Genomic DNA, 26,452 nt, shown 5'->3' on the forward strand with positions numbered 1-26,452 from the left:
CTGACCTCGGTCGGCCTGTCGACTTCCATTTCAATGCTGAACCGGTAGCTGTGAAGCTACTCACCAATAGCATAATTGTGTTGCTTATCAGTAAAATGGGTAATAACTCAAGAATGGTAACCAATGTTGGCAGTGGGAGGGGGGGGGGGGGGGGGCACAACAGATATGCTGCTTGTATGTGGAAAAGTTTTCAAACCAGCCCATTACCAAGGTAATGGTAGTTCAAGAATTTACTTGTTGCAAATTTCATACACTTACCTAGTTGCTCACTGAAGCAGTACCAGTATGGCACAAAATAATACAAACTATAGTATGGTTTCCCCTTTTTGGTTTCCAGCTAATGATTCAGTCACCAAAATCTGCCATCAACATACTTAGAGAAAATTATTCCAATGTGTAAAAATTTATTTAAGTGCACTAAATGGATTAATGGGGATGAAATGACATAGGTGCAAACTGTTCAGAAATATTGAACCTGTACATCGGAGTTAGAACCTAGGTATGGCCCAGCAGCAAAGCTCTTTAGAGGGTTTTGAGGCTTAAACTACCCAAAAATTTCAGGAACATTTACAGTTAGAGTTAAAATATAAGAATGTATTAGCTATCCAGTTTAACGGCACTGGAGGGTTCTAGCCTCATTTCTATGCAGTAGCTGGCAGCTGTATATCATATGAGTGTGGCAGTAAGGCTTGCCTCAGTTGTGAAGTGTTATTTCATGTGCTGTTCAGTACTAGTTTAAACAAAACTTGTTTTAGTAGAATCATTTGTGAGTGGATGTGATTAACTGACTGTATTATGGCTTGTGTAGAGGAACACTGATGTCTTTATTTTGCAAATTAGATGACAAACCATTTTCAAGCTGGGCTTACAAAACAAAGTGCACTTATCTTTACAAGTGATTCACACCACACTTGGGCATTAAAATAATTGATGGGAAACATAATTTCAGTTTCCCTGTTATAAAAAGTGTCCTTGGTTTACAGGTTGCTCTGTGGCAAATAAATTGTATTGTTACACATATATTTTGTTTCATGGGTCTGGGATTGAAAAAGAATTATTGTCAGCTTCTTTTGGAGTGTGTGTGAAAAATTTTGACAGGAAAGCTGAGAAATTTGAGGATTTAAGATTACACTTCGGCTGTTGAGTCATGGACAAATTAAACATCCAATTTCTGAAGGAGCCAACTGTAGCCATAAAATGTAATGCAGTTGTGAAACAAAATAAATTCTTAATTGTAAGAGTTACTGATGTTTGTTTCTTGGGTAAGCAAGAGGTTGGATACACAGAACACTTTGAAGATAAAAGTTCTGACTACAAACAATTAATGGGCTGTTCTGAGTTATTGGAACTTTTTCCTTGACAGGAACAGTTTATTTGAGATCACTTACAGAGCAATTCTGCATTCAAAGAAATATCAAGCACAATTCAAAACAAATTGGTTGAATTGGTCACCAATGTCATTAATGATTGCATTAAAAAAGAGTTGCAGTCACATGGGTTTGTTGGAGTGCAAACAGATGAAACCCTAGATGATTCTTGTAAGTCACAAATTTATATTATTGTGGGGTTTTGTATACAAGATAGTCCCATAGAAAGATATGTTGGTTTTCACAGTGTTTGTAGAGACAAAACTGTTCAGGGTTTATCAGAAACCTTACTCAATGCACTTGATATTTGGGAGTTACTGACAAAATAGTGAGCCAAACGTAAGATGGAGTCCCAGTAATGGCAGGTAAACATGCAAAAATGTCCACAAGCCATATTTTTACACTAGTATGCTCATAAACTTAATATAGTGCTGTTACATTGGTCTATAAATATCAAAGCAGGTAGGTAGGTTTTTCATTTACAATCTTGTGTCGTTCCATTAATTTTTTTGTGTCCTCAGAGAGAACACGTCTCTTAAAGAATAAAATGTTCAGTTTATTTCAAACATGTAATACATGCTGGAATTTCAATAGCTGTTCAGATGATATATCTTAAATACCATGTGTTCAAAGACATTTTCCAAAATATCATAACATACGATGAAAATTGGGATGCAGAGCTGTTCAACAGTGCTTCTGGCTTGCTTAGCATTCTTAATAAAACTCAAATCCTTCTCCTGCTTTACCTCTACATAGAAATACTTGTATATGTTGACCATCTCCATGTACTTCAACATAAAATTACATTCGATGTTAATATGAGCAATGCTGAAATGAAGACGTCTTACTGTTAAAGGACGAGAGACCAGCAAAAACTGTGACCTCATGTATTGAAAACTGTAACAAGAAATTTTACTCTGGAATTCATATTAGTGGGTGTGACTTCCAGTCCCTTAAGAGATCTTACATAACGTCATAGTGCAAATGGAAATGCGTTTTGGAAATCTTCAGAATATTCAATTTACAGAATTTCTTGATAAAAATCAGTCTGAAAATTATATTTGCCACCTGAATACCTTCTTAGATTCATAATAGACAGTAATTGTCAAAATATTTGTAATGAAGTAGTAGATCTCATCACATTGATTTTTACAATCTCTGTCACTACAGTTTCTTCCGAAAGAAGGATGAGCACCCTTAAAAGAACCAAAAATTGCGTTCACAGCTTAGTGACTAATGGTAGGTTAAGTTATTTCTGCACAGTTACCATAGGAAAAAAACATGGTAAACAACTTACAAGTGATCAGAAACTTAAAGGCATTGCTACCAAGAAGAATCAATGCATGGAACGCATGGTTCACCTGTACACAAAAAGATACAAGTTAAGCCTACCCACAATTAATTCATTAACTTCGCCACTGGTTTGGACCAAATTTTCAATTATTTTGCCATTAATTTGTACAAATTATTGTTTTTGGTATTTTCATCAGCCACAGTGGAAAAACTCTTATGGCTTAGTTAGGAGCAGCTAACATATTTTGCAAAAATTTTCTTGTGCCTCAAAGTTTGCCATTATTGCTGCAGGTTTATAAGTGCAATGTCTTGTTTTGATATCTCTCTGTATAATCTCTAGAATGATTCCCATTCGTCTCTACTCCATTTATGTACTTTCCTTACTGGTTAAAGTGCCTTCTATGCCATCACTTAGCATTTAGTCATGTGGAGGGCTCTTTTTGCCCCTGTGTTTATGTAGAGATTGATTACAACAAGTGGGGGCTTCATGCCTGTCAGAGTCACTTATGTACAAGCCCGTAAACATAGTCATTTGTATACTAACCTGATGTAATTTGTTTGCATTTCATTTCAAGCACACCTTTCCTCCTCAGTAGTTATTTTCATGATCGGTTATGGCAGTATCACTTTCGATGTCAGATGCATTTACCAGAACATGAGACAACTTGATAGAATATAAAGGGGGGGGCAAAGATTTTAAGTTTAATATCCCAACCATAAATTATTAAAAAAGTATTTGAATTTCTAGTTTACAAAACCCTGCCAACAATAGATCACATGTATGTTGTAAAGCAAGTACTTATAGGACTCTGCTTGTTTCATTGTTTGAGGAGGAGCCAAATAGTACCTTTAAAATTCTTAACAAGTAGTAGTAGTAGTAGTGGTAGTAGTAGTAGTAGTATGTGTTTCATTTGTGTAGATGCTAATTTAAGTGGAGAGTGAAGAAAGGAAGTACATCTGACAAATAACACATGCCAATTATGATTGTTGATAGTTTGTTATTTATTTATGAGCGAAAAGCTGTTCGTCTTAGCTGCAACTGTGATGATGCTTTGGCCTTTTCTATACCCATAATAGATCTTCCACGTGGTGTGATCTTTGGAAAACCACATATATCAGTATTTTCATGATTTCTATAAGTAAAGCAGCCATCAATCCAAAGATTGTTTTGAACAGCACAGTCCTTTAACAGACACGGGCCTGAGGTGGTATGGCTTTGGCTTTCTGTGACCTTTGAATAGACTTTCCCAGCAAGTTACAGGAGGACCTGCATTTTATTGTCACTATGGCAAACGGCACTGATTGGTCTCGATACAAATGGTGAAAGCAGTGACTAATTACTTTTTTTATTTCAGGAATATGAACCAATTAAAAGGAAGTACCTCTTAAAAAAAGGAACAACAGATTTGCATATAGCATGTGTTTCCAATGCTGTGCAAAGAATTCAGGTAACCCATGACACTGTGGCAATACTTATCAGTAAATATTCCACAGGACTGGTTCTGCTGCCAATGCAAGATGATCTAGAAGACTAAATATGGTAATTGAGGAAGCTGTGTTAACGCAGTTGCTTGCAGTGATGGCCAGGAATCGGACAAATTGGATTCGACACACGTGCTGCATCTGTTGCACCTGACCAGAGGATAGCATTCTGCAACAAGTGGACACTGAAGATTAATGAGAACAAACAGGTTTAGTTTGTAGGTTCCATCCCCCCAAAACAAACACACACACACACACACACACACACACACACACACACACACACACACACACACACACACACACACCTCAAGAAAGCTTGGCAGAGAGGATTGTTGATCCTTTTTCCATTGAGGGAAAGCTCACCATGTTGAAAGATTTCTTCACATCAGTCCTGGATGAAAGTGCTGACTCCCCTGCATTGTTCAAAGAAGACGAGGCACTAGTACGTTACGGCATCGAAGCATGCCAGTCACTGGACCACAGTCTTCTGGACATTAGATCAGTCAACTCGGCCTGATGGAGTAGCCACCCAGGTCACGAATCTCATTCGAGTGGACTTTCCTGTGAATCCTCTTAAAACTGTTTCCCAGTTGAAAAAATCTATAACATGGATTATTTTGAATGGAGACTCACCTTATTGTGCCCATAACGAGAGAGAGCTTCAACTCTTTGACTAAAGAGTAACTGACATTGTGTGTTGATGTTGAAGTAGTGTAACTGCAGCGTTGTACGATATCCCTTGTATGAATAAAATAAAAGTTAGTCACCACTTTTACAATTTCTGTAAAGAATTTTGACCCTAGGTATATCTCTTTATAATAGTTTTTCTTTGTTATCTCATTTGGCATGGTTTATCCTGTATAACACAATCTTATGAATACAGATTTGTTTTAGGCTGCTAACTAGTGTATTACTACCTTACTGCATTTAGGATGTGTAAGATTAGTACAGAACTGTTTAACATTTTCCTTTGCATTTTCCATGAGAACTTATCTGGCAGGATGTCAGCTTTAATGTCTTTATTATTTTTCAATTATTTTTGTAACAGTGTTAAATATCTCTGCTGCAGTGGTATGGGTCTGTCTCTCAATTTCAAACAATATGGAGGAGGAGGAGGGGGGACACATTTTGTTGATTGTATTTTCTATTTCAATGATTTATAAAACATGTTTGGGAGTTTACAACAATCTTTACATTAACCATGAAACTAAATACATCATTACATTGTACAACCCAGATTCACATTAATTTTATAAAATTACAGTTTTGAATACATAACTTTTTTTTAAAAAAAAAGTCAATTATATTTTAATACCACAGAACACAAGGCCTTTTGCATAAACATTGACAATCTTTCAATCATAATTGTGACTTGTTTATTGGTGGGCCAGTATTTGTAATGTGAACAATTCACAAATCTCACTTTTATACCAGTCCTGTCACTGTGATTGGTAAAAGTGACAAAATGAGATAACAATAAATAAAATTCACTTAAAAATACATTCTCAATATTTACATGTTATATACGTAAGTGATATCCCTGCCACACAGAATTCAGTTGCGTGTAGATGTTTCATAGTCTGAATTTTTTTCTGTACAAAAATATGTGTCCACATGTATATAATGTGCAAATGGATGACAGGTACTTCATGCTCTACAGAAAGTAGAGAAGCTTCTGATAAGTGGATTTTGGAGCTGACAATCAGTTTCAAGTAGTGACTAAAAACAAATTTACGTTGCATTCCACAGTTTCTGTATGATGTCAAGTGCAATTACTGGTATTTTACTTACTATACAGAACCGTGTAGAAATAATCTCAGTATGTTTGTCCCCTTCTACATGCTTTCTTTGATTATGAGATATATTTACATCAAGTACTACCGCCTGCATGTTACTGCTCCGCAGTAGTTTCCTGCAGTTATTGTACAGACCAGGAAATGGCAGATACTCTATTTACATTCTTATTTATAATTTTCTTTGGAACTGTTATAAGATATCCTCTAATAAAAAGAAACCTTCTGCACATTTAAGCCTGGAAATTGTTGATACTAAATGTATCCTGCTTGTCTCACCAACTCTTTTGTGGATTACTGAAGTTAACATGCAACTGGATGTAATGGGTGACAATGCACTTGATGAACTATAAAATGAAAACTTTGAATAGGACATATTTTTAACAATGTAAAAATATAAACAATAGAAACCACAATTTAATTGTACATCACCATTGTATATAGTTATTGTTATATGGTTTCAGTACAATGTAATTTTAATTTATTGATTGACAACAAAATTATAAATGTGATGAACAAAATTTGTGATTACCACTGTAGAAAATGAATTTAGTATAAAATAAAAGTTATATAGAACTGGTTAATTCTTCAGTGTTTTATAGCACAACACTATCTTCTTGGGTGTATCAGCACGCACTATGTTTCTTTGCTTCCACAGTTGTTATTGGACCTTCATCATGTGCTTAAGTGGTATACATTACATTTTACTCCGTTGGCCAGTTCATATATCCAGTCTGTTACCCCCTTTGGAAATTGAAACCTTAAGTTGCATCAGCTGTGAAGTATTTTGCGGCAATCTCGCCTGTTTGCTAGATTTAGGCATTGCTATGACAAACTGTACACTGTACAGACACCTTAGGGTAAATTGCACAACCACAGTATTGGCAAAAGACTGTTTCCATAACATGCCTATCATCCACAACAGTTTCTTTGTTTCTCCTTTGTCTGTCCTGTGCTGGCCGAGAGAATGATAGTATCAGCCGCAGCCTCTTGAGTTTTCACATACATGACCTTGTTCACCAGGAATGCCATAGCTTCATCTGTAAGATAAAATAAATGCTACTCTAATGGTTTTATTATTATTATTATTATGTTATCATATCTAAAAACAAAGATGATTTGACTTACCAAACGAAAGTGCTGGCACGTCGACAGACACACAAACATACACACAAAATTCTAGCTTTCGCAACCAACGGTTGCCTCGTCAGGAAAGAGGGAAGGAGAGGGAAAGACGAAAGGATTTGGGTTTTGAGGGAGAGGGTAAGGAGTCATTCCAATCCCGGGAGCGGAAAGACTTACCTTAGGGGGAAAAAGGACAGGTATACACGCGCGCGCGCGCGCGCACACACACACACACACACACACACACACACACACACACACACACACACACACACATATATACAGAGGCAAAGAGTTTGGGCAGAGATGTCAGTCGAGGCGGAAGTGCAGAGGCAAAGATGTTGCTGAATGACAGGTGAGGTATGAGTCGCGGCAACTTGAAATTAGCGGAGATTGAGGCCTGGTGGATAACGGGAAGAGAGGATATACTGAAGAGCAAGTTCCCATCTCCGGAGTTCGGATAGGTTGGTGTTAGTGGGAAGTATCCAGATAACCCGGACGGTGTAACACTGTGCCAAGATGTGCTGGCCATGCACCAAGGCATGTTTAGCCACAGGGTGATCCTCATTACCAACAAACACTGTCTGCCTGTGTCCATTCATGTGAGTGGACAGTTTGTTGCTGGTCATTCCCACATAGAATGCGTCACAGTGTAGGCAGGACAGTTGGTAGATCACGTGGGTGCTTTCACACGTGGCTCTGCCTTTGATCGTGTACACCTTCCGGGTTACAGGACTGGAGTAGGTGGTGGTGGGAGGGTGCATGGGAATGGTTTTACACCGGGGGCGGTTACAAGGGTAGGAGCCAGAGGGTAGGGAAGGTGGTTTGGGGATTTCATAGGGATGAACTAAGAGGTTACAAAGGTTAGGTGGACGGCGGAAAGACACTCTTGGTGGAGTGGGGAGGATTTCATGAAGGATGGATCTCATTTCAAAATGATGGAAATTTGCTCCAATATGCAAGTGGTAATAGGTCTCCCAGTTTCATCAATGTAGACTCTGCCACATTCATATCAAAGTTTATAGACAACTACACTGTGCAGAGCATATGTGGAACCCTTCGAGGGTCTTGAGAGATCTCTGATCCTCAAACTGCTCTGGAATATGATATTAATTCCTCATTAGCGAGCAACAGGAAGTAGTTCTCTTGTTCTTTTGTTTGTTTTACCCTCACTGTACCTCATAACTCTCATGTTGTCACTATCTCCATCCGCACAGAATGCTGTCCAGAGCTTGTCCAGTTTCTACTGAAAGTTGTCAGCATCCCAGATTTTGTCGGCACCTCAACACCTTACCTAAAAATATATGGTTTACATAAGAAATAGAAAACAACAGACAATTCCCTTCCTGTATGTAGAACCGCACAGAACATCTGGTGGCAAATTTTGACAAAACCTACAGGAAATCTATGAATACCAACATACATGTGCACGAAAGAATGCTATGCTATGTATGCTGAAAGCCCAAGATCACTGACATGGAACACCTTCAACGCAAAGTGAAAGAGCTCCAGACAACATGACGTGCAAATAGATAGAGTAACAAGATTGTACAATGAACTTTTGAGGTACAGTGAAGATAGAATAACAGACAAAAGAACAGACGATCCTCTTCTTGTTGCTCACTTGTCTTATGTGAGAGGTGTCAGCAACTGTGTAGGCAAAGTGCTGTGTCATGGAGGAATTAAACTGTATTCCATAGCAGCCACAGGATCTGAAATCTGTTGAGAAGCATGAATGTATGTATATGGTTGTAGTTTCTAAAGTTTCTGACCTAGCAAAGAAATAAGGTGTTTTGTCTTCAAATGTATTTTTACTTTTCAGCATAATCTCCTTGTTAATCTGTACACTTCTTTCAGCAATGCCCATCTCTTTAACCCATTGAAATAACAGTTAGTGTCTTTCTCTTTCAAAATAGTTTCTGTCCTCAAAGCTCAAATTTCAGCTGAAGGAACAAAAAAATTTACTTGGGGGCTGGATCTGTTGACTAAGGAGGGTGACCAAGCAGTTTAATATGCAATTTGTGGATTTTTGCCATGGCTACTGCTGAGGTATGAGCTGGCACAGAGTGAGCAATTGTGGCAGCCAGCATGTGGATAGCTTTCTCATCCATAAATGAATCTGTGACAAACATGTTCTTCAGATATGCTCATAGCTTCTATTATCTTTCTCATCAAACGCATTCTTGAAAAAATGAACCATGAACAACTATTGTATGATTCCTTAAGAGTACTACCAATTCTGCAATGTTACAGGGTTGAATCTTTTGGTACATGTAAATAAAGAAGAATAGCACATGAGGAATTATAAAACTTTTTATAAATTGTTATGAAGATGCAATATTGTTAAAGTGGTAGTAATATTAAAGGATCATACAAAGGGTATTAGGAAAGTTTTGCAATATGACGCAACAATGGGTTGCAGGAGGCTGCTTGTAGCTGTGTTCTGACAATACTTCATACTTGCATTGCAGCCGCTGTGCCAAGTCTGTGGGTGCAGTTGTTCATTAGAAGGGTTAGTTTGAAGTGCTTGCTGTGGCATTGTGATCACGAAGTGAGATTCGGGCAGTTTTGCCGCACAACTTCACCCATGGTTTCATCATAGACTAGCACTTTGAAGAAATGGCTCTTGCACTTGGTGAGGTGTCCACATCGTTCAACCATATTCAGGTCGTACAGAACCAAACTGGTAATTTCCCTCTGAAGGATGCTGAGTGGTTGGGAAGGCCACAATCATCAGCTGGGGAGGGAAAAATTGATGCTGCGAGAAAAATGCTAGAAGAAGACAGACGATTGACGTATAAGCAGACAGAGTATACCTTAGAGCTAAGATTCTGCATGATCATTTGCAAGTAAATGAACTTTGTTGTCTTGGGTGCTGCATAGACTGATGGAAGAGCAGATGGCATGAGTGACTTGGTGCCGGTAGATGTTAAAGATGTTTTGTAAGAGACATTCTCAGTGTGTGAATAATATCATGACAGGTGACGAGACTTTGCTGTACTATTATGATGTGCTGACTAAGAATCAAAACAAAATTTGGGTCTTTGAAGATAACGACAAGCCCGTATCTGTCAGTAAATCCTTATCAGTAAAGAAGAAAAGGATAGCTGTTTGTTTACAAATCAAGTGGAATTGTGGAGCGTGTTGTTTCGGACACGCAGAGGACGGGCACAGCTAAGTGGTACACTGAGCAGTGCCTGTCCTAAAGTCATCGAATCTTTGAAGAACCTGCGACTGAAGTGAAGAATGGACATTTGGTTCCTCCCATCACGAAAACACTCCAACTCACTGCGCCAAAGCACGCACCAAATATTTGTGGGGTACAGGGCTGAAACTTCTTGAACACCGTCCTTACAGTCCAGACCTTGCTTCTTGCGACTTTGCACTGTTCCCACATATGAAAATGAAGCTGAAAGGAGTGCAGTTTTCAAGTGATGAGGACGTCCTTAGGGTTTGGGACAGTGAGTGTGCCTTACTCCGTACAGAAACATGGGAGAACTGGTTTAGGGATTGGTTTTGAAGGACGGAAAGTTGTATTCAGTGTGGGAGAACTTACTTTGAAAAAATAAAATAACTGAAGATGTGTTGCAAAACTTTCCTAGTCCCGTTTATACAACAGCTGTTTGTGGTTTATTTTTCAAGAATTCATACCTTCAGCTGCGGATGCCATACAATAAATTTTGTTGTCTCTCACCTTTATTTGAGATTTCTATAGCACCATTTGGTGAACCTGTGCAATGTTATCATCAGTGGTGGCAGTTTTAGGCTGTCCCAAACATGCATTGTTACCAAAGCTGGCATGGGCACATTAAAATTAAGCTGCCCAAAATACCATGGTCAAACAACTATGCATACAAAATGCCTTAAATGTTGTGAACCTTTGTAGATGCTCTCCACATTGTAGGCATCTACGAACTTGGATGCCTATGTGGCAAAGTCTACGATAGTGAAACCTGGAGTAGCAATTGCATGTCTAAACACGAATGCTACTTACGACTGGGGTAACACAGTTTATCAGCTGTTGCTGAACCACTTATGACTGTGGCCAAGCTATTAATTTTCAAGAACACAATGTGCTTGATCATCAGCTGTGAATACAGCAGCAAAAAATGAAAGGCTATACATAGCCTGATAGGACATGCAGGGAAGATGGCCTCCAGTTACCAATGACCTGTCTGCCAGCAGGCCCCATGTGTTCACCAGTCAACAGCTTCATTTTATATGGGTCCATAAAAAAGCGGTCACAAGAGAACTGCTGTGCGGCATGAATGTCTCGCTGCAGGAGAAATGCTAACCTTGTATAAACTATAGTTTCATTATTGCTTAGCAGTCACCTACCAGATCTGTGGAGCCACCCCTCCATAGTAATTTTTACTTTTTATTGTCCAGTGGCATACCAGAATGTGATGTCAGTAGCCACCTGACAACCAAAACGGCAGTGATAGTAGAAACCCATCACCAGAAACCAACAGTTAGTCAGCCTGAAGAGGATCACCGCAAAGTCGGTCGAATTATGTGGCAATTTAATTGTTTTGATGTTTTATAATGACTTGGTCTAAAATAAATTCATTTTGTGCATGCAGGTACACATCCACACTGTTGGTACACACTTAAATACTTGCATCACATTATCCTATCATTCTGTCAGAGCTACCAAAACAAAACATTGCAGCCCACTGATAAAGTAAAGAGGCTGATTTGGACATGGAGTCAGACGGGTAGTAGTTCACATCTTCATCTGCTCATCCAGATTTAGGTTTCCTGAGGTTTCCCTAAATTGCTTAAGGCTAAGTCCACAATGATGCCTTTAAAAAGAATACAACTGATTTCTTTTCACATCCTTCTTTCAATCTGAGCTTGTGCTCTGTGTTTTGTCACCTCATATGTGACTGCACATTAAACCCTAGCAGCTGCAAACAGCTTTATCTTGGAAGACACAGAATAAAGCGTATTATGTTTTTGCAGTTATTTCTCTGTGGTTTGGTTCATTCTGTAAGCTCACTGTATGGCTGTCTCATCAAACAACTTGTGATTTCGTGATGAACACCTTTACTTCTTTCACATGATTAGTGCTTAACTGACTGATAATGTAGTTAAAGAACCCAGTGTCAGGAAAATGGTGTCCAGTTGCTCTTCACAACTAATCTTACATGCTTAATAGCACTTATTAAAGTTGTACTGTGCACACAAAATAAGTAAGCAATTCACACAACAGGTGTTGGGAACAGATTATGTGATTCATGATATTGAACACGGCATGAGGTAAACATCACTGGAATAATTTTGTGCAATCTAAACTGAAATCTTATTGCTGCAAATTACAAAACACTGCCGCATGATTGTGTACTGTTTGCTGATATTGGCGATGACCTAAAAAAGGTCTATATTGGTCAACTTATACACATTCCTTCAGTCCTAGGAGTCCCTTCCCCACATCCCACCCCACCCCACCCTCTCTTCTGATGTGAGAAACAAAGTTACAGAACATGTACAGTATGATGCTTTCTGCAATATGATTTGCTAATATGTAATTGCTTGACTGTGCATTCATTCATAGTGGTGGGCACAACATAGAATTCTATTTCCTCACCTATATTGATATTCTCCTTTGCTGATGTAGAGAACCAATTCGTGATACCATTATCACGACAGAATCGAGCTATGGTCTCCGTAGAAGGCCCGGAAGACCCTTGGATGTCACACTTGTTTGCCAGCAACACTGTGGGGATGGGAGTGCCATCCTGTTGTGTTACTTTTTCCCTGATGTCATTGAGCCACTGTGAACATACATATGTGGAGTTCAGAATCATCCATAAAAACTGTAAATTTCATCAACAAGGGTGTGCACCGAGTCACAACATACATCAACAAATGCAAGCAACTCACAAAACTTATTCTAAACACCTCATTAACAATACTTTTCAAAGGCTGTCAGTTTCTCAGCTACATTAAATAGCTGTTATCTCCTATTTATATCTTAATATTTACGGATAGATAAGCAGTGGCAGGAGAAAACGCTTGTAAACGTTGAAGAAATGCGTAAGCTTTCGGAACCTGTGGCACCACCTCCTAGCAGAATCGTTGGAGGGGAATGAAGGAGGAAGTATAAAAAGGTTGGGCGAGGCTTAGGAAATGGGGAGAGTCTGCAAAAGTCACCCAGAACCTCAGGTCAGGGCAGACTTACCAGATGCGATGAGAAGCAAAGACAAAGACAACATTGGGGTTTTTCCTTTTGCGGAAACTGCCACTGGCTAGCAAAGAGGTGTGTGCGCATGATTTCGTAAGGAATAGTGAGAGTCATTGTCAAGAAACCAGGACATCCACTATTCACTATAGAATAATAGCACATGATGTGTATTTATTATTGTAAGCATATTTAAATACTTTATTTTTTTGTATCATGGCAAAAGTTGGAATTACACCTTCTGTTATGACTTCAATTCCTGTTGGTAACAATTTTTGTTCCCTTTGTTTATTCCCAAATTTTGTATATAGTATACACATGGGAGATGTATAAATATATCAAAACATCAATTAAAATGTTTCCCATTTTGATTCATTATTCAAGGTAATATTTTTGATGTGCTTACCCTAACGCTGCACTTAGTTTTCCTGGAAATCAGTTACTTGTCTAATCGAAAATTCCACCTTATTATGTAAAGAAAGAACTTTGTGAGCTAATACATATTTCTGGGCATAGTGGCACCACTATTTATAAATATGTGTTATGGCATAATTTTTTTATTATAGTGATGTATTGTGTTTTTACTAAAAAATGTTAAAGTAGAAGAGATACTAGCATCCTAATTATTTTAATATTCATAGTAAATACGTTAATAGAGGCCTTCATGGACACCATCTGTAAGAAGGTATTGTATTTTAAGCCTACCTCGGAGATACGACCAATAACGTGTAAAACTTACTCAGTGCATATGTAAAATTTTGCCTTCAGAATGTGAGCTGTAATTTCCAGTTTTAGACCAGCTTTTATTTGCTATAAATAATTAATTGTATTAGGAATACTGTCATCATTTCCCCAATTTTTTTACTAATTATGGTGCAAGCTTCTTGGTGTGCCTTAGTGCTGAGTAATTTACGAATAAATACTTTATGGAGTTCTCATCATGTCAGTCCTTAAGTTTATTGAACTCCTTAAGTTTATTGAACTTAACTTTTTTAAACTGTAAAGGGTTCTAGAAAGCTGTCCTTCATGGTTTTGTTAGTAGTTTTTGAACTGTAAAAACTTGTAATGAGAGAGCAGTGCTCGCAAAATATTTGTTTGAAGGAATTAACAAAAATTTATCTGACTGTAAATGCATCTTTAAGTCCCATACTGCAATTGTGTTATTTATTATGATTGTAAGTCTGATATCAAAACAGTGTTTTAATGAAAAGATTAAACTGTTGTTCATAACCAACTCAATTATGAGCAGGTTGCCATTGGATCAAGTGAACTACAGTAGAACCTCAATCTTCACTTTTGGAACCAGGTGATGGTTGGAACACTAAAAAGGTCAGCTATTTGGAGGAGAGTGAAACAAGTCAATTACAGAGCTCAAAATGATGAATAAATCAAAATTAAGTGATAAAAATACATTTATGGTAAACAGCAAGAAAAACAGGAAATTTTAGACACTGAATTTAAAAAACTGTAAAATCTTTTTTGTTTCAGTTTTGTAAACTTTGTCTTTGTGGCTGCATCATGGCAGGCCTGTGGTCATAGCAGAAACATCACTTGTATGGAATTCATCTTCTTCATCCCAGTTTTTGGTGCAACTGAATAGCTTTTTGTTCTATGATAGGACGTTGAAAGTAGGGTCTCCTTATGTCTTTCCTGACAAAACCAAAGCACAGTAAAGTTTTGGTTTTTCAATGCTTTTCTAGTTCCTGAAGCATTTTCGCCCTCTACAGTTGACGAAAAAGCTTCAAGATCTTTTTGGTTCTTTTTGTAGTCTTTAATGGTTGTCACTCCACCACCCATTTCAGAGGCTTATTTAGTAACTGACTCACCTTTTCCATTTCTTTGTAGAACACAGTTTCTGTTTCGATGTGCATACAACATGTTTACATTTCTAATTTGTAGCCATTTTTATTCTACCCTTACCTTCTTGATCACAACTTGATCACAACTTTAAAAAAACTGTATAAAATTACACTACAATTTTGAAATTAAAATGAGAAGCACAATAATCTTAAAAAGCTCACTGGTGAAGCAGCAGATTGAGGAGTACAGTAAAGCAATCTGGTAATGCAATACCCCTTTAAACTGAGCCAGTGTGAATAGTGTCACTTGGCTGATCACTTGTGACGAGTAAAATCGGTCGATAACGTTGGCACATTGATGTGCGCAGAGCGCAGATGAATGGTTGTAAGCATGGTTGGGTAATTTGAGGAGTCGGTTAATTGTAGGTCAGATAATCGAGGGTCTGCTGCATTGCTTATTTAAGAGAGGCTGATGCAATCCGAAACCAAGACTGAGTAGATTGTTGAAGTGAGTTGGGCAAGTTTTTAAGTGGAGGAGATGATGTGTGAACAGATGTTATCAAACATACACACACAATATATATATCTAAAAAAAAGGTGATGTAACTTACCAAAGTAAAGCGTTGGTATGTTGATAGACACACAAATAAACATAAACACACACACAAAATTCAAGCTTTCGCAACCCACGGTTGCTTCATCAGGAAAGAGGGAAGGAGAGGGAAAGTCTAAAGGATGTGGGTTTTAAGGGAGATGGTAAGGAGTCATTCCAATCCCGGGAGCGGAAATACTTACCTTAGGTGGAAAAAAGGACAGGTATACACTCGTGCGCGCGCACACACACACACACACACACACATCCATCCGCACATATACAGACACATGCAGTTCCTTAGCCAGGATGGCCCCCTCGTACGCCAACCTATTCATGGGTCGCTTAGAGGAAGCCTTCTTGGTTACCCAGGCCTGCCAACCCAAAGTTTGGTACAGATTTATTGATGACATCTTCATGATCTGGACTCACAGTGAAGAAGAACTCCAGAATTTCCTCTCCAACCTCAACTCCTTTGGTTCCATCAGATTCACCTGGTCCTACTCCAAATCCCATGCCACTTTCCTCGACATTGACCTCCATCTGTCCAATGGCCAGCTTCACAAATCCGTCCACATCAAACCCACCAACAATCAACAGTACCTCCATTAGCTGCCACCCATTCCATATCAAACGGTCCCTTACCTACAGCTTAGGTCTTCGTGGCAAACGAATCTGCTTGAGTCCTGAATCGCTGAACCATTACACCAATAACCTGAAAACAGCTTTCGCATCCCACAACTACCCTCCCGACCTGGTACAGAAGCAAATAACCAGTGCCACTTCCTCATCCCCTCAAACCCAGAACCTCCCACGGAAGAACCCCAAAAGTGCCCCACTTGTGACAGGATACTTTCCGGGACTGGAGCAGACTCTGAATGTGGCTCTCCAGCAGGGCTCGAATCCTGCCCTGAAATGAGTTCCATCCTTCATGAAATCCTCCCCATTCCACCTAGAGTGTCTTTCCGCCGTCCACCTAACCTTCGTAACCTCTTAGTTCATCCCTATGAAATCCCGAAACCACCTTCCCTACCCTCTGGCTCCTACCCTTGTAACCGCCCCCGGTGTAAAACCTGTCCCATGCTCCCTCCCACCACCACCTACTCCAGTCCTGTAATCCGGAAGGTGTACACGATCAAAGGCAGAGCCACATGTGAAAGCACCCACGTGATTTACCAACTGACATGCCTATACTGTGAAGCCTTCTATGTGGGAATGACCAGCAACAAACTGTCCATTCACGTGAACGGACACAGGCATACAGTGTTTGTTGATAATGAGGATCACCCTGTGGCTAAACATGCCTTAGTGCACGGCCAGCACATCTTGGCCCAGTGTTACACTGTCCAGGTTATCTGGATACTTCCCACTGACACCAACCTATCAGAACTCCGGAGATGGGAACTTGCCCTTCAATATATTCTCTCTTCCCATTACCCACCAGGCCTCAACCTCCGCTAATTTCAAGTTGCCGCCACTCGTACCTCACCTGTCATTCAACAACATCTTTGCCTCTGTACTTCTGCCTCAACTGACATCTCTGCACAACCTCTTTGCCTTTACATATGTCTGCCTGTGTCTGTATATGTGCAGATCGATATACAGGGCTATTACAAATGATTGAAGCGATTTCATAAATTCACTGTAGCTCCATTCATTCACATATGGTCACGACACACTACAGATACGTAGAAAAACTCAAAAGTTTTGTTCGGCTGAAGCCACACTTCAGGTTTCTGCCGTCAGAGCGCTCGAGAGCGCAGTGAGACAAAATGGCGACAGGAGCCGAGAAAGCGCGTGTCGTGCTTGAAATGCACTCACATCAGTCAGTCATAACAATGCAACGACACTTCAGGACGAAGTTCAACAAAGATCCACCAACTGCTAACTCCATTCGGCGATGGTATGCGCAGTTTAAAGCTTCTGGATGCCTCTGTAAGGGGAAATCAACGGGTCGGCCTGCAGTGAGCGAAGAAACGGTTGAACGCATGCGGGCAAGTTTCATGCGTAGCCCGCGGAAAATTGGCTCATGCCACAACTGGAGACCGACAGCGCCGACTTCATCTTTCAACAGGATGGTGTTCCACCGCACTTCCATCATGATGTTCGGCATTTCTTAAACAGGAGATTGGAAAACCGATGGATCGGTCGTGGTGGAGATCATGATCAGCAATTCATGTCATGGCCTCCATGCTCTCCCGACTTAACCCCATGCGATTTCTTTCTGTGGGGTTATGTGAAAGATTCAGTGTTTAAACCTCCTCTACCAAGAAACGTGCCAGAACTGCGAGCTCGCATCAACGATGCTTTCGAACTCATTGATGGGGACATGCTGCGCCGAGTGTGGGAGGAACTCTATTATCGGCTTTATGTCTGCCGAATCACTAAAGGGGCACATATCGAACATTTGTGAATGCCTAAAAAACTTTTTGAGTTTTTGTATGTGTGTGCAAAGCATTTTGAAAATATCTCAAATAATAAAGTTATTGTAGACCTATGAAATCGCTTCAATCATTTGTAATAACCCTGTATATGTGTGTGTGTGTGTGTGTGTGTGTGTGTGTGTGTGTGTGTGTGTTATTGTCTCTATCAACATATAAACGCTTTCATTTAATAAGTTCTGGCATCTTTGTTTTTAGATATATTTTTCCCACGTGGAATGTTTCCCTCTATTATATATAATTGTCATGAACGGCACTATTTATTATAGTTTCCACAATTGCGATATTGACTTATGTAATTTTCAAGTGGTTGAGTTATAAACAGTAATGAATACTAATGGCAAATACAATTGAGTAACCATGTGTGCAGGTAAGGAATATGAAAACTTGACTCAATACTTTGGTAACTTAAATGGGGGGCTGCTGGTCTGCAGGAAAGATCTATGATAATCATCTGTAGTTCAGGACCTGAAGACTTTTGTGTCGCTAAAGTTTGTTCTCAGAACTAATATTTTAACCGTAATTATATGTTATGATGTTGGTCACATCATTGCAGCCAACCATGAACTCTAAGCTGCACCAACATAACACAGAAACCAAAGACAAATGCCATGTTAATAGTTACAGGATAGTGTAGTGTGAGAAGAAATAATTGAATGTAGGAATCAGATTAACAAATGCATTACTCAGTACTGTTTCAAAAATTCTTACACTGAAGATGAGACTGTACCTCAAATAAACTAAAGTAAAGATGTCATCAGTCCAAAGATTCCAGAATGAGATTCTCACTCTGCAGCGGAGTGTGTGCTGATATGAAACTTCCTGGCAGATTAAAACTGTGTGCCCGACCGAGACTCGAACTCGGGACCTTTGCCTTTCACGGGCAAGTGCTCTACCAACTGAGCTACCGAAGCACGACCCACACCCGGTACTCTCAGCTTCACTTCTGCCAGTATCTCGTCTCCTACCTTCCAAAGTTTGGAAGGTAGGAGACGAGATACTGAGTTTGGAAGGTAGGAGACGAGATACTGGCAGAAGTGAAGCTGTGAGTACCGGGCGTGGGTCGTGCTTCGGTAGCTCAGTTGGTAGAGCACTTGCCCGCGAAAGGCAAAGGTCCCGAGTTCGAGTCTCGGTCGGGCACACACTTTTAATCTGCCAGGAAGTTTCAGTCCAAAGATTGTTTTGAGCACTATAGTGCTTTTCTGATCACTGTCTTGTTGGAGGTTGTGTGCTGTTGCTTTCTCCTATCTTTGAACTGACACCCAGCCAGTCACAGATGGACATACAGTTTAACATGGATTCTGAACCACAGAATAACTTAGCTTTTTTTGCTTCAAGAAACATTGCCATTGGTGAAAGAAATGGCAGGTGACTGATAAAAATGCTAGGATTGACCAGGGATTGAACCTAAGATCTTTTGATTTGTAGTCTGACACTTTACCACATCCTGTTAAATAAACTACTTACCAGTAACTGTTTTGTTACACCCTCGAAGAGTGCTCTCATTTCATGCAAGTAAATAATGTTTCACTAAATACTACATACGATATGTCACATTTTGTTTTTACTTCTGAATATTAAGTAGTGGGCTGAGTCTTCAGTCTCAATACGAATGGTGGATGCAAAAACTAATTCCCTTCTTGTTTTCAGTATGGTTAAGCAGTTGGAAAGGGCAGATTTAAGCAGATCTTGAAACCAAAGATGGTAACAGATGAAGGTATGTCTAGACAGGTGCTACCAGAGGTAGCCAAAAGTCTGAAAAATGGGACTCGATGTGACTCTGCTTGCATAAGTGGGAATCAGCCAAAGCAGCATCATGAGGATTTTGTGGTTTTAACGAGTGGCAGTATTTGACAGGTTGACACTGGTGTTGGGAAGCACTGGTGAATGAATACTGAATATGCATGAGAATGTTTGATTTTGTTAATTCCGTCCTTTTTTCAGATGAGGAAACACTTTATGGCTGTGGTAAAGTGATAGAATTTCAAGTTAGATGTCAGACTGTGAAAGTTAATGTGGATGAAAACCATGATGTGGTACAGAATTTGTTGATCCTTTTTTTTCCATTGAAGGAAAAGTCAATGTGATGGTCTACCTCGGCATGTTGAAAAATTATGTCTTTGTGTCAATCCTCGACGAACATGGAGACTTACATACATTCTTCCAGAAAGATGGACACCACTCGATTACAGCGCCGAAGTGCATCAATGATTGGTCAGCAGTTTCCGAGTAAATGGACCAGTTGTCATTGCCCAGCAGAGTGGCTATTCAGGTTGCTAGGCCTCCCTCAAATGGACATTTACCTGTGAGGCTTTTAAAATTAATTGTGTACCAGCATAAAATCAGTAATGTGGGCCAACTGGAAAGAATACTCATCTGAGTTTGATGACAGACAACAGGAGAAAGAATAGTCACATTTGCCAAAATGAGTTAGCGCGACTCATTGTATGTCTATGTGGAACGGAGAGATGTGGTATTTATTCTGTAACATATTATACAAGATACCATTTATTATGTACAAAAAAACATTAGTTGTTACTTTTACCATTTGTATGGCAACTTATCATTAAACCTGTATTTACTCTTACTGTGAATTAATATTATAAAAATGAGATGTATTTCTATGAAAGAAATAAAAAAGTGGTGAGAGAATATTTAGGTAGTAAAAGCAATCTTATGTTGATGGTGTCTTCAAGAAAATGAATTTTCACTTTGTCTACAAAATAACATTTGCCAATTTTTGACATGTCGAAACCCATTTCATGTTTAATAGGGAAGCATCATCATGTGTAATTTCTACTCTGTTGTGTCATTTGGTAAGCCAATAATGAGGCAATTGATCATATGGGGGAGAGGGAGGGAGGGAGGGAGAGAGAGAGAGAGAGAGAGAGAGAGAGAGAGAGAGAGAGAAAGCTGTTAAAGTTAGAATAGTTATAAATTATCACTTGTGTCAGACTCTATATGCACTGCAGCAGTAACATTTCTCAGCAGGTGAATGCTTGCTTTCATTATTTTTTGTATGTTTCAATTCTGGAATTTACATTATTATATCACTGAGCATTTTGCAATTTCACTGCCAAATTTTTCTCTAGAATCCATTTATTTTGAAACAGTTCCACTCTTTGTGAAGGTAGTGCTTCTAATTTGTTGGGAATTCAAATTGTGTGCTCATATTCCCCTTAATGACTTACCTCATCCTCCATCCACTTACTGTATACTTGAGTGTTTGTTTTTATATCTTACTTAGCTACCAAAGAATAAATTCTGCAAAAGTCAGAGTACAATTTTTTTCAAATTTCCCATTTCCATAGATTTGTTGGCGGTGTAACATATGAAAATAAAGTCTTACCTTTTGCGCTGAATGAAATGTTGCTATCCTTGACACATCAAATACAATTGCAGCACCTGACCTGAAACAGTCGTTCACAATTAATACATTCTATTTTGTTAGAAGTGCATGCTCAACAGCAAAATAATTTCCAGGGATGGCTGTAATAATTACAATTATAGTTTCCAGTTTAAGTGACTACCAATATTGAAATGCTATATGAATTATTTTCAAAGGAAATATGTTAATTTCTGGATGAAAAGTTTAAATTTAAAAAAATAGAGTAAATGGTATTACTAACTGCCCAATAATTCTTCTTCTTCTTCTTCTTCTTGTATTGGCTGCCTCTGTACCTTTTTATTTCAATTGCACTTTTCCTTGCACCTTAAATTTTAGCCCAGTATGCACACATTTGTCCCCTGTGCTGCTGGCACCTCATTTCAGTACCCTTCTTGCCCTTTTTTTGATTTTAGCTTCTTTTGGGAAACAAGATGGTCTTGTGATTTATGGTTATCATCCAGTGTTATCCCCACTTCTTGCTGGTCTCTCTCTCTCTCTCTCTCTCTCTCTCTCTCTCTCTCTCTCTCCCACACATACTTGGTTTCCTTGTTGAAAAAGTAACAGAAGATCCAATTGCTCAGTCTGTTAGAACTCTAAAGCCAATGTGACTATATTATTATTATTAGATCCTTCCAGTCTTTTATGGGCTGTGATTACACAACTGCCTTCACTTCGACTTCTTTTCATCTTCGCTTGTATCCCTTTGTTCTCTAACTCCCTATTCTGAGAATACTCTTCACACTCTTTCTTTCTTGTTTCATCCCACTCATTTTTGCTTTGACCCTCTCTCTGTTTCCTGTACCTTTTTTATTGCTCCCACACTTAACCTGGATCCAGATATACTTCTCTTACACATATAAATTATGTTTCTGATCCTGTGGTAAGTTCATGTTTTATTTTCAGCCCTTTCCTTTTTTTTTTGGATATGTGCATAAAAATACAGCCTTCTTTTCTTTATTGAGGTTGATATTTTTCAAATCTGAAATGAAATGTAAACTCTCCTGCTAATACTCTCTCTCTCTCTCTCTCTCTCTCTCTCTCTCTCTCTCTCTCTCTCTCTCTCTCTCTCTCGTTGGTATTCTGCGGTGTTTAAACATTCAGGCGTAACTAAGCCAGAATAGTCTGAATTTGGCATGATAAGATAGGGATCTGGATTTGCAAATGTTCTGGTGTAGTGTGGATGCTATCTCCCTGCTCTTTCTTCAACTGCTATCTTCTCTTTGCTGTTTGGTTTGAGTTCTCCCTGCTTTAACGTCTGTGTTTCTCTGTCACGAAACATCATCTTTATTATTCATGTTTGATCTGCTGGCTGCAGTGTCTAGATTTTGCACACAAATTACTAGATCATCTGCAAGAGTTAAGCATTTGAGTTGAAGCCTAGACTTTTCATAGCCAAAAGTGATTCCTTTTGGAATATTATGTTAGTCAACTCATTTGATGCATCCATTCTTGGATTACCTTCTCCAGGATACAGTTAAACAGAGTTGGTGAGAGACCCTCTCCTTGTCTTACTCTTGTTTTGATTTCGGATGGTTGAGACAGATCTCTTAAGAATTTAACATACCATTGTGATTGTTGTATAAATTGTCTTGTCATGTTTCAGCTATTCTGAACACTGTCAGTATGTCTGTCGGTATGCTGCAGTCCATTATTACTGTTACTGGCAATGGCAGTGGTAAGGTCCACACAAAATAGATCTATCGACATTTGCCCGACAGGGCAGTAGGAGAGAGGACAATGGTAGCGGTTGGGGGTTGCATTGCCAATGGCCATCATGCGGTGAGGAAGGTGCAGTTCGACAGCTGAAGCCTACGCTTAACTTGTAAGCTATAGTTAGTGAAGGTTCAAATGATCATGTTAACAGGTTACAGCAGTACAAAAAAAGAAACAGGTGCATAAATAGAGGACCAACCATGTGCTGCCAGAAGAAAATATCGTGAAAAAAGAGGGTAAAAGATGAAGTGTACTATGTCTCACCTACTGCAATACTGACAGTGTCACGGAAGGATACATTCACATGGAAAGTGTGTGTCAGTCCCCTGACAACCCGTTTGGCTATAAAAAATAAAATTTTCATTTCCTCCTTGTATGTTTTTTCAAAGAAGGGAGGCATTGAAGGTAAGTCTTTCACCTACTCCTTTATTCTCCTCAATGTGCAACCCTCTCAAGCACACTTCTCAATGAGATTTTTGCATCTAAATTTGCCTGTCCTGCTAAAATTTTTTTGCATTGTATAAAGGTCCAGTCACATTAATGTGACCACTGCCTATGTTTGATGTCAATGTGCAAGAAACACACACAGGTGGCAAGTGACAGCAATAGCAGTGAAGGTATATGAATGGTGTTTGGGATGCAGAAAACAGTACAGTCCTTGGTAATGCAGAAATGGAGTAATTTATCAACATCCAAAAGGGTACGATCATTGGCTTTTGTGGCGAGGGTGGAAGCGTTTTTGAAATTGCTAAGTTTGTAAACTGTTTGTGTGCTTCCACGGTTTACGTGTACCATGCATGCAAAATGGCACTGTCCAAAGCCATTGATGAGACAACTGTGGTGATGACAGCTGCAGAGGCGTGTACAGGTGAGTAGATGGGTAACTTTTGAGCACCTGACCACCCAGATGAACCAAGGGGCTACAAACAGTGTCTCCTCAACGACTGTTCAGCAAATGTTGCTGTGTATGGGTCTCCTCAGCAGGTACCCAGTTCATGCACTCACGCTGACTTGTTCATCGGCAGCAAAGGCTTGTATTTGCATGCCAATACCATGTAGTCGTCTACTGAGTGGTGATAGGTGGCCTTTTCAGATTGATCACATTTTATTTTCCATCAGATAGATGGCCATTGACACCTATGGCCTTGCAAAAATTGTCAGAAGGGTTCAGGCTGGAGGAAGGAGCATTGTGGTCTGGGGAATGTTTTTCTGACATTCGATAGATGATTTCGTTACTCTGGAAGGTACAATGGATCAAGAAAATTGTACATCTACCCTTGGGGGTCATATCCACCCCTACATGCTGTTTGGTTTTTCTTTGGCACAATGGCATCTATAAGCAGGACAATGCAATGTGTGACACAGCTCGAAATGTACGTGTGGTTCAAAGAGTACCAGGTTGAGTTTACGGTACTTCCCTGGTCAGCAAACTCTTCGGATTAAAATTTGATCGAGAATCTGTGGGAACACCTCAATCGAGCTGTTTGTGCCACGGCACTGGAGTCAGCATCCCTGTTGGGTACCTGCCAGACACTCATTGACACTCCTCTTGCATGTCTGCACTGGAAATTATGGTAGGTGGTCGAATTAATGTGACTGGACCATATTTAGTCACATGTGCTTGATTATGATGAACTTTTGCTGCACCTACTGTGGATGAAGAATGTGGTGCCATGCTATGTAGTAGAGTGGTGAAAATATGCAGTTTGATAGTTGACAACAGCGGCAAGTGTCCCTTCGGAACAACGGAATGAAATCCCCTGCACTCGGGACAAAAATGCCTTTCTGCAGTGGTGTCTTGTTATTTTGTATGAACTCTAGTATTATGGGTCCATATGATCAAAAGGCAGGTAAGAAAATGTCAATAGCACTACTTAAGACAGTATAAAAGTGTTTAAAAGACATCAGTTGAGATCGTAAAGCATTGAAGCATAGTTAGTTAGTGCAGATGTGTCTACATGGTAAATAATCCACATCAACATAAATGAAATCCTGCAGCCTTTGTGACTTGACCAGTTGTCACTATTACCTTCAGTTGCAATGTAACACTGGCTGCTCACCCATATTCTAACCCGGAGCAAGCAAAACACTGAAGCATATGAAGAGAAACGATGCGAAACTTTTCCTCGAGGTGAAACAGGTGCGTACCACATCGTCTAGGGCATTCCCAAGTAAAGCAGCTTTGTGGCACTTTTATTTTGATTGTGTTGCTTGATATACATCTATATCATTATTGTTCATAAAGTATAATTATTTTATCTAGTGCAGATTAGTCTTATAAGCTAACAACACAACAGAGTCATGGCCTGATTAATACACGTAAAGCAGTAATAATAGCATGTTATGAGAGCTCCTACATATTGAGTTAAATCACTGGAGATACCACATATTTCAGAATAAAGTAAGGAAAATGCAAGTGATAGGAAATCACTAAGAAGAGATCAAAGCAACTGCAGAAAATAAGACACTGAGAATGAAAAGTCCCACTCCAGTGCTCCAATACCAACAGTAGCCTTCTAGATCCTCCTGTCTGGTTAGTCACCAATTTTGAATTTGTACATAGGTTTTAGTTTATACAGCAAATTTTGTTGGAAAAAAGAGTTGCAGATAAGGTTACGGTGTTTAGAAAGCAAGCATGAAAGGAAAAACAAGCAACAAAATTACACCTAACACAAAATGCTACAGCAACGAAAGTGTTACAGAGGGAACAAAACTATTTATAGGAATGCAGTGAATTTTCAGGCAGGACATGCATTTTCAATGCTGCAGAACGCATCGTGTCATATCACCAGGGCAGAACATACACGAGTGTTGAAATTTTTCGTCAGAACAGTCTCAATATTTCTCACTGTAATCTGCCTCGCTACGTTACAAGCAAGGTCTGTTTTGTATGGAAGAGTGGGCACATTGTTAACACAATAAAGATTTTGTTATGTCTGTCACTGCAATATAGTTTATCAGTGCAAACTTTGCTGATGTGCAGTGCTGTGTACTACTGCTAACCGATTTATGTTTTGATTTTCCATAACCATTTTTACTTACATTACAGTTATTCCCACATATGCCCGTGACTAAATGGCCACATAGAAGGGCGCAATGGTCCATGTGTGTAGATGATATGTAATATGTGTATTAGAATTGCTTCTTCATAGTGAATAATGACTATTAGACTGTAAAAAAGTTATGTAATACTTTTTCAGATCTGAAGATGGCAATTTAGGTTGCTGAAAATAGTGCTGTGTGTGTGTGTGTGTGTGTGTGTGTGTGTGTGT

At 39.3% G+C, this 26,452-nt stretch overlaps 1 protein-coding gene and 1 non-coding gene across 2 annotated transcripts in view; both read right to left on the bottom strand.

Annotated features, from left to right (window-relative positions):
- Positions 1 to 4,949: 4,949 nt before the first annotated feature.
- The window catches only part of LOC126106101 (ras-related protein Rab-32-like), a 426,954-nt gene continuing 405,451 nt past the window's right edge, over positions 4,950 to 26,452 (bottom strand). The window contains exons 5-7 of the mRNA XM_049912349.1: positions 21,429 to 21,489; positions 12,654 to 12,840; positions 4,950 to 6,978 (exon numbers count right to left, since the gene is read on the bottom strand). Coding sequence (XP_049768306.1) covers positions 6,851 to 6,978; positions 12,654 to 12,840; positions 21,429 to 21,489 — 376 coding nt within the window. The 3' untranslated portion in view covers positions 4,950 to 6,850. The remainder of the gene's footprint in view (positions 6,979 to 12,653; positions 12,841 to 21,428; positions 21,490 to 26,452) is intronic.
- Positions 18,920 to 18,994, bottom strand: Trnas-uga (transfer RNA serine (anticodon UGA)). Its single transcript has one exon. It is a non-coding gene; the product is annotated as a tRNA-Ser (tRNA).

Source organism: Schistocerca cancellata, chromosome 10, assembly GCF_023864275.1.
Source record: "Schistocerca cancellata isolate TAMUIC-IGC-003103 chromosome 10, iqSchCanc2.1, whole genome shotgun sequence".
NCBI lineage: Eukaryota > Metazoa > Arthropoda > Insecta > Orthoptera > Acrididae > Schistocerca > Schistocerca cancellata.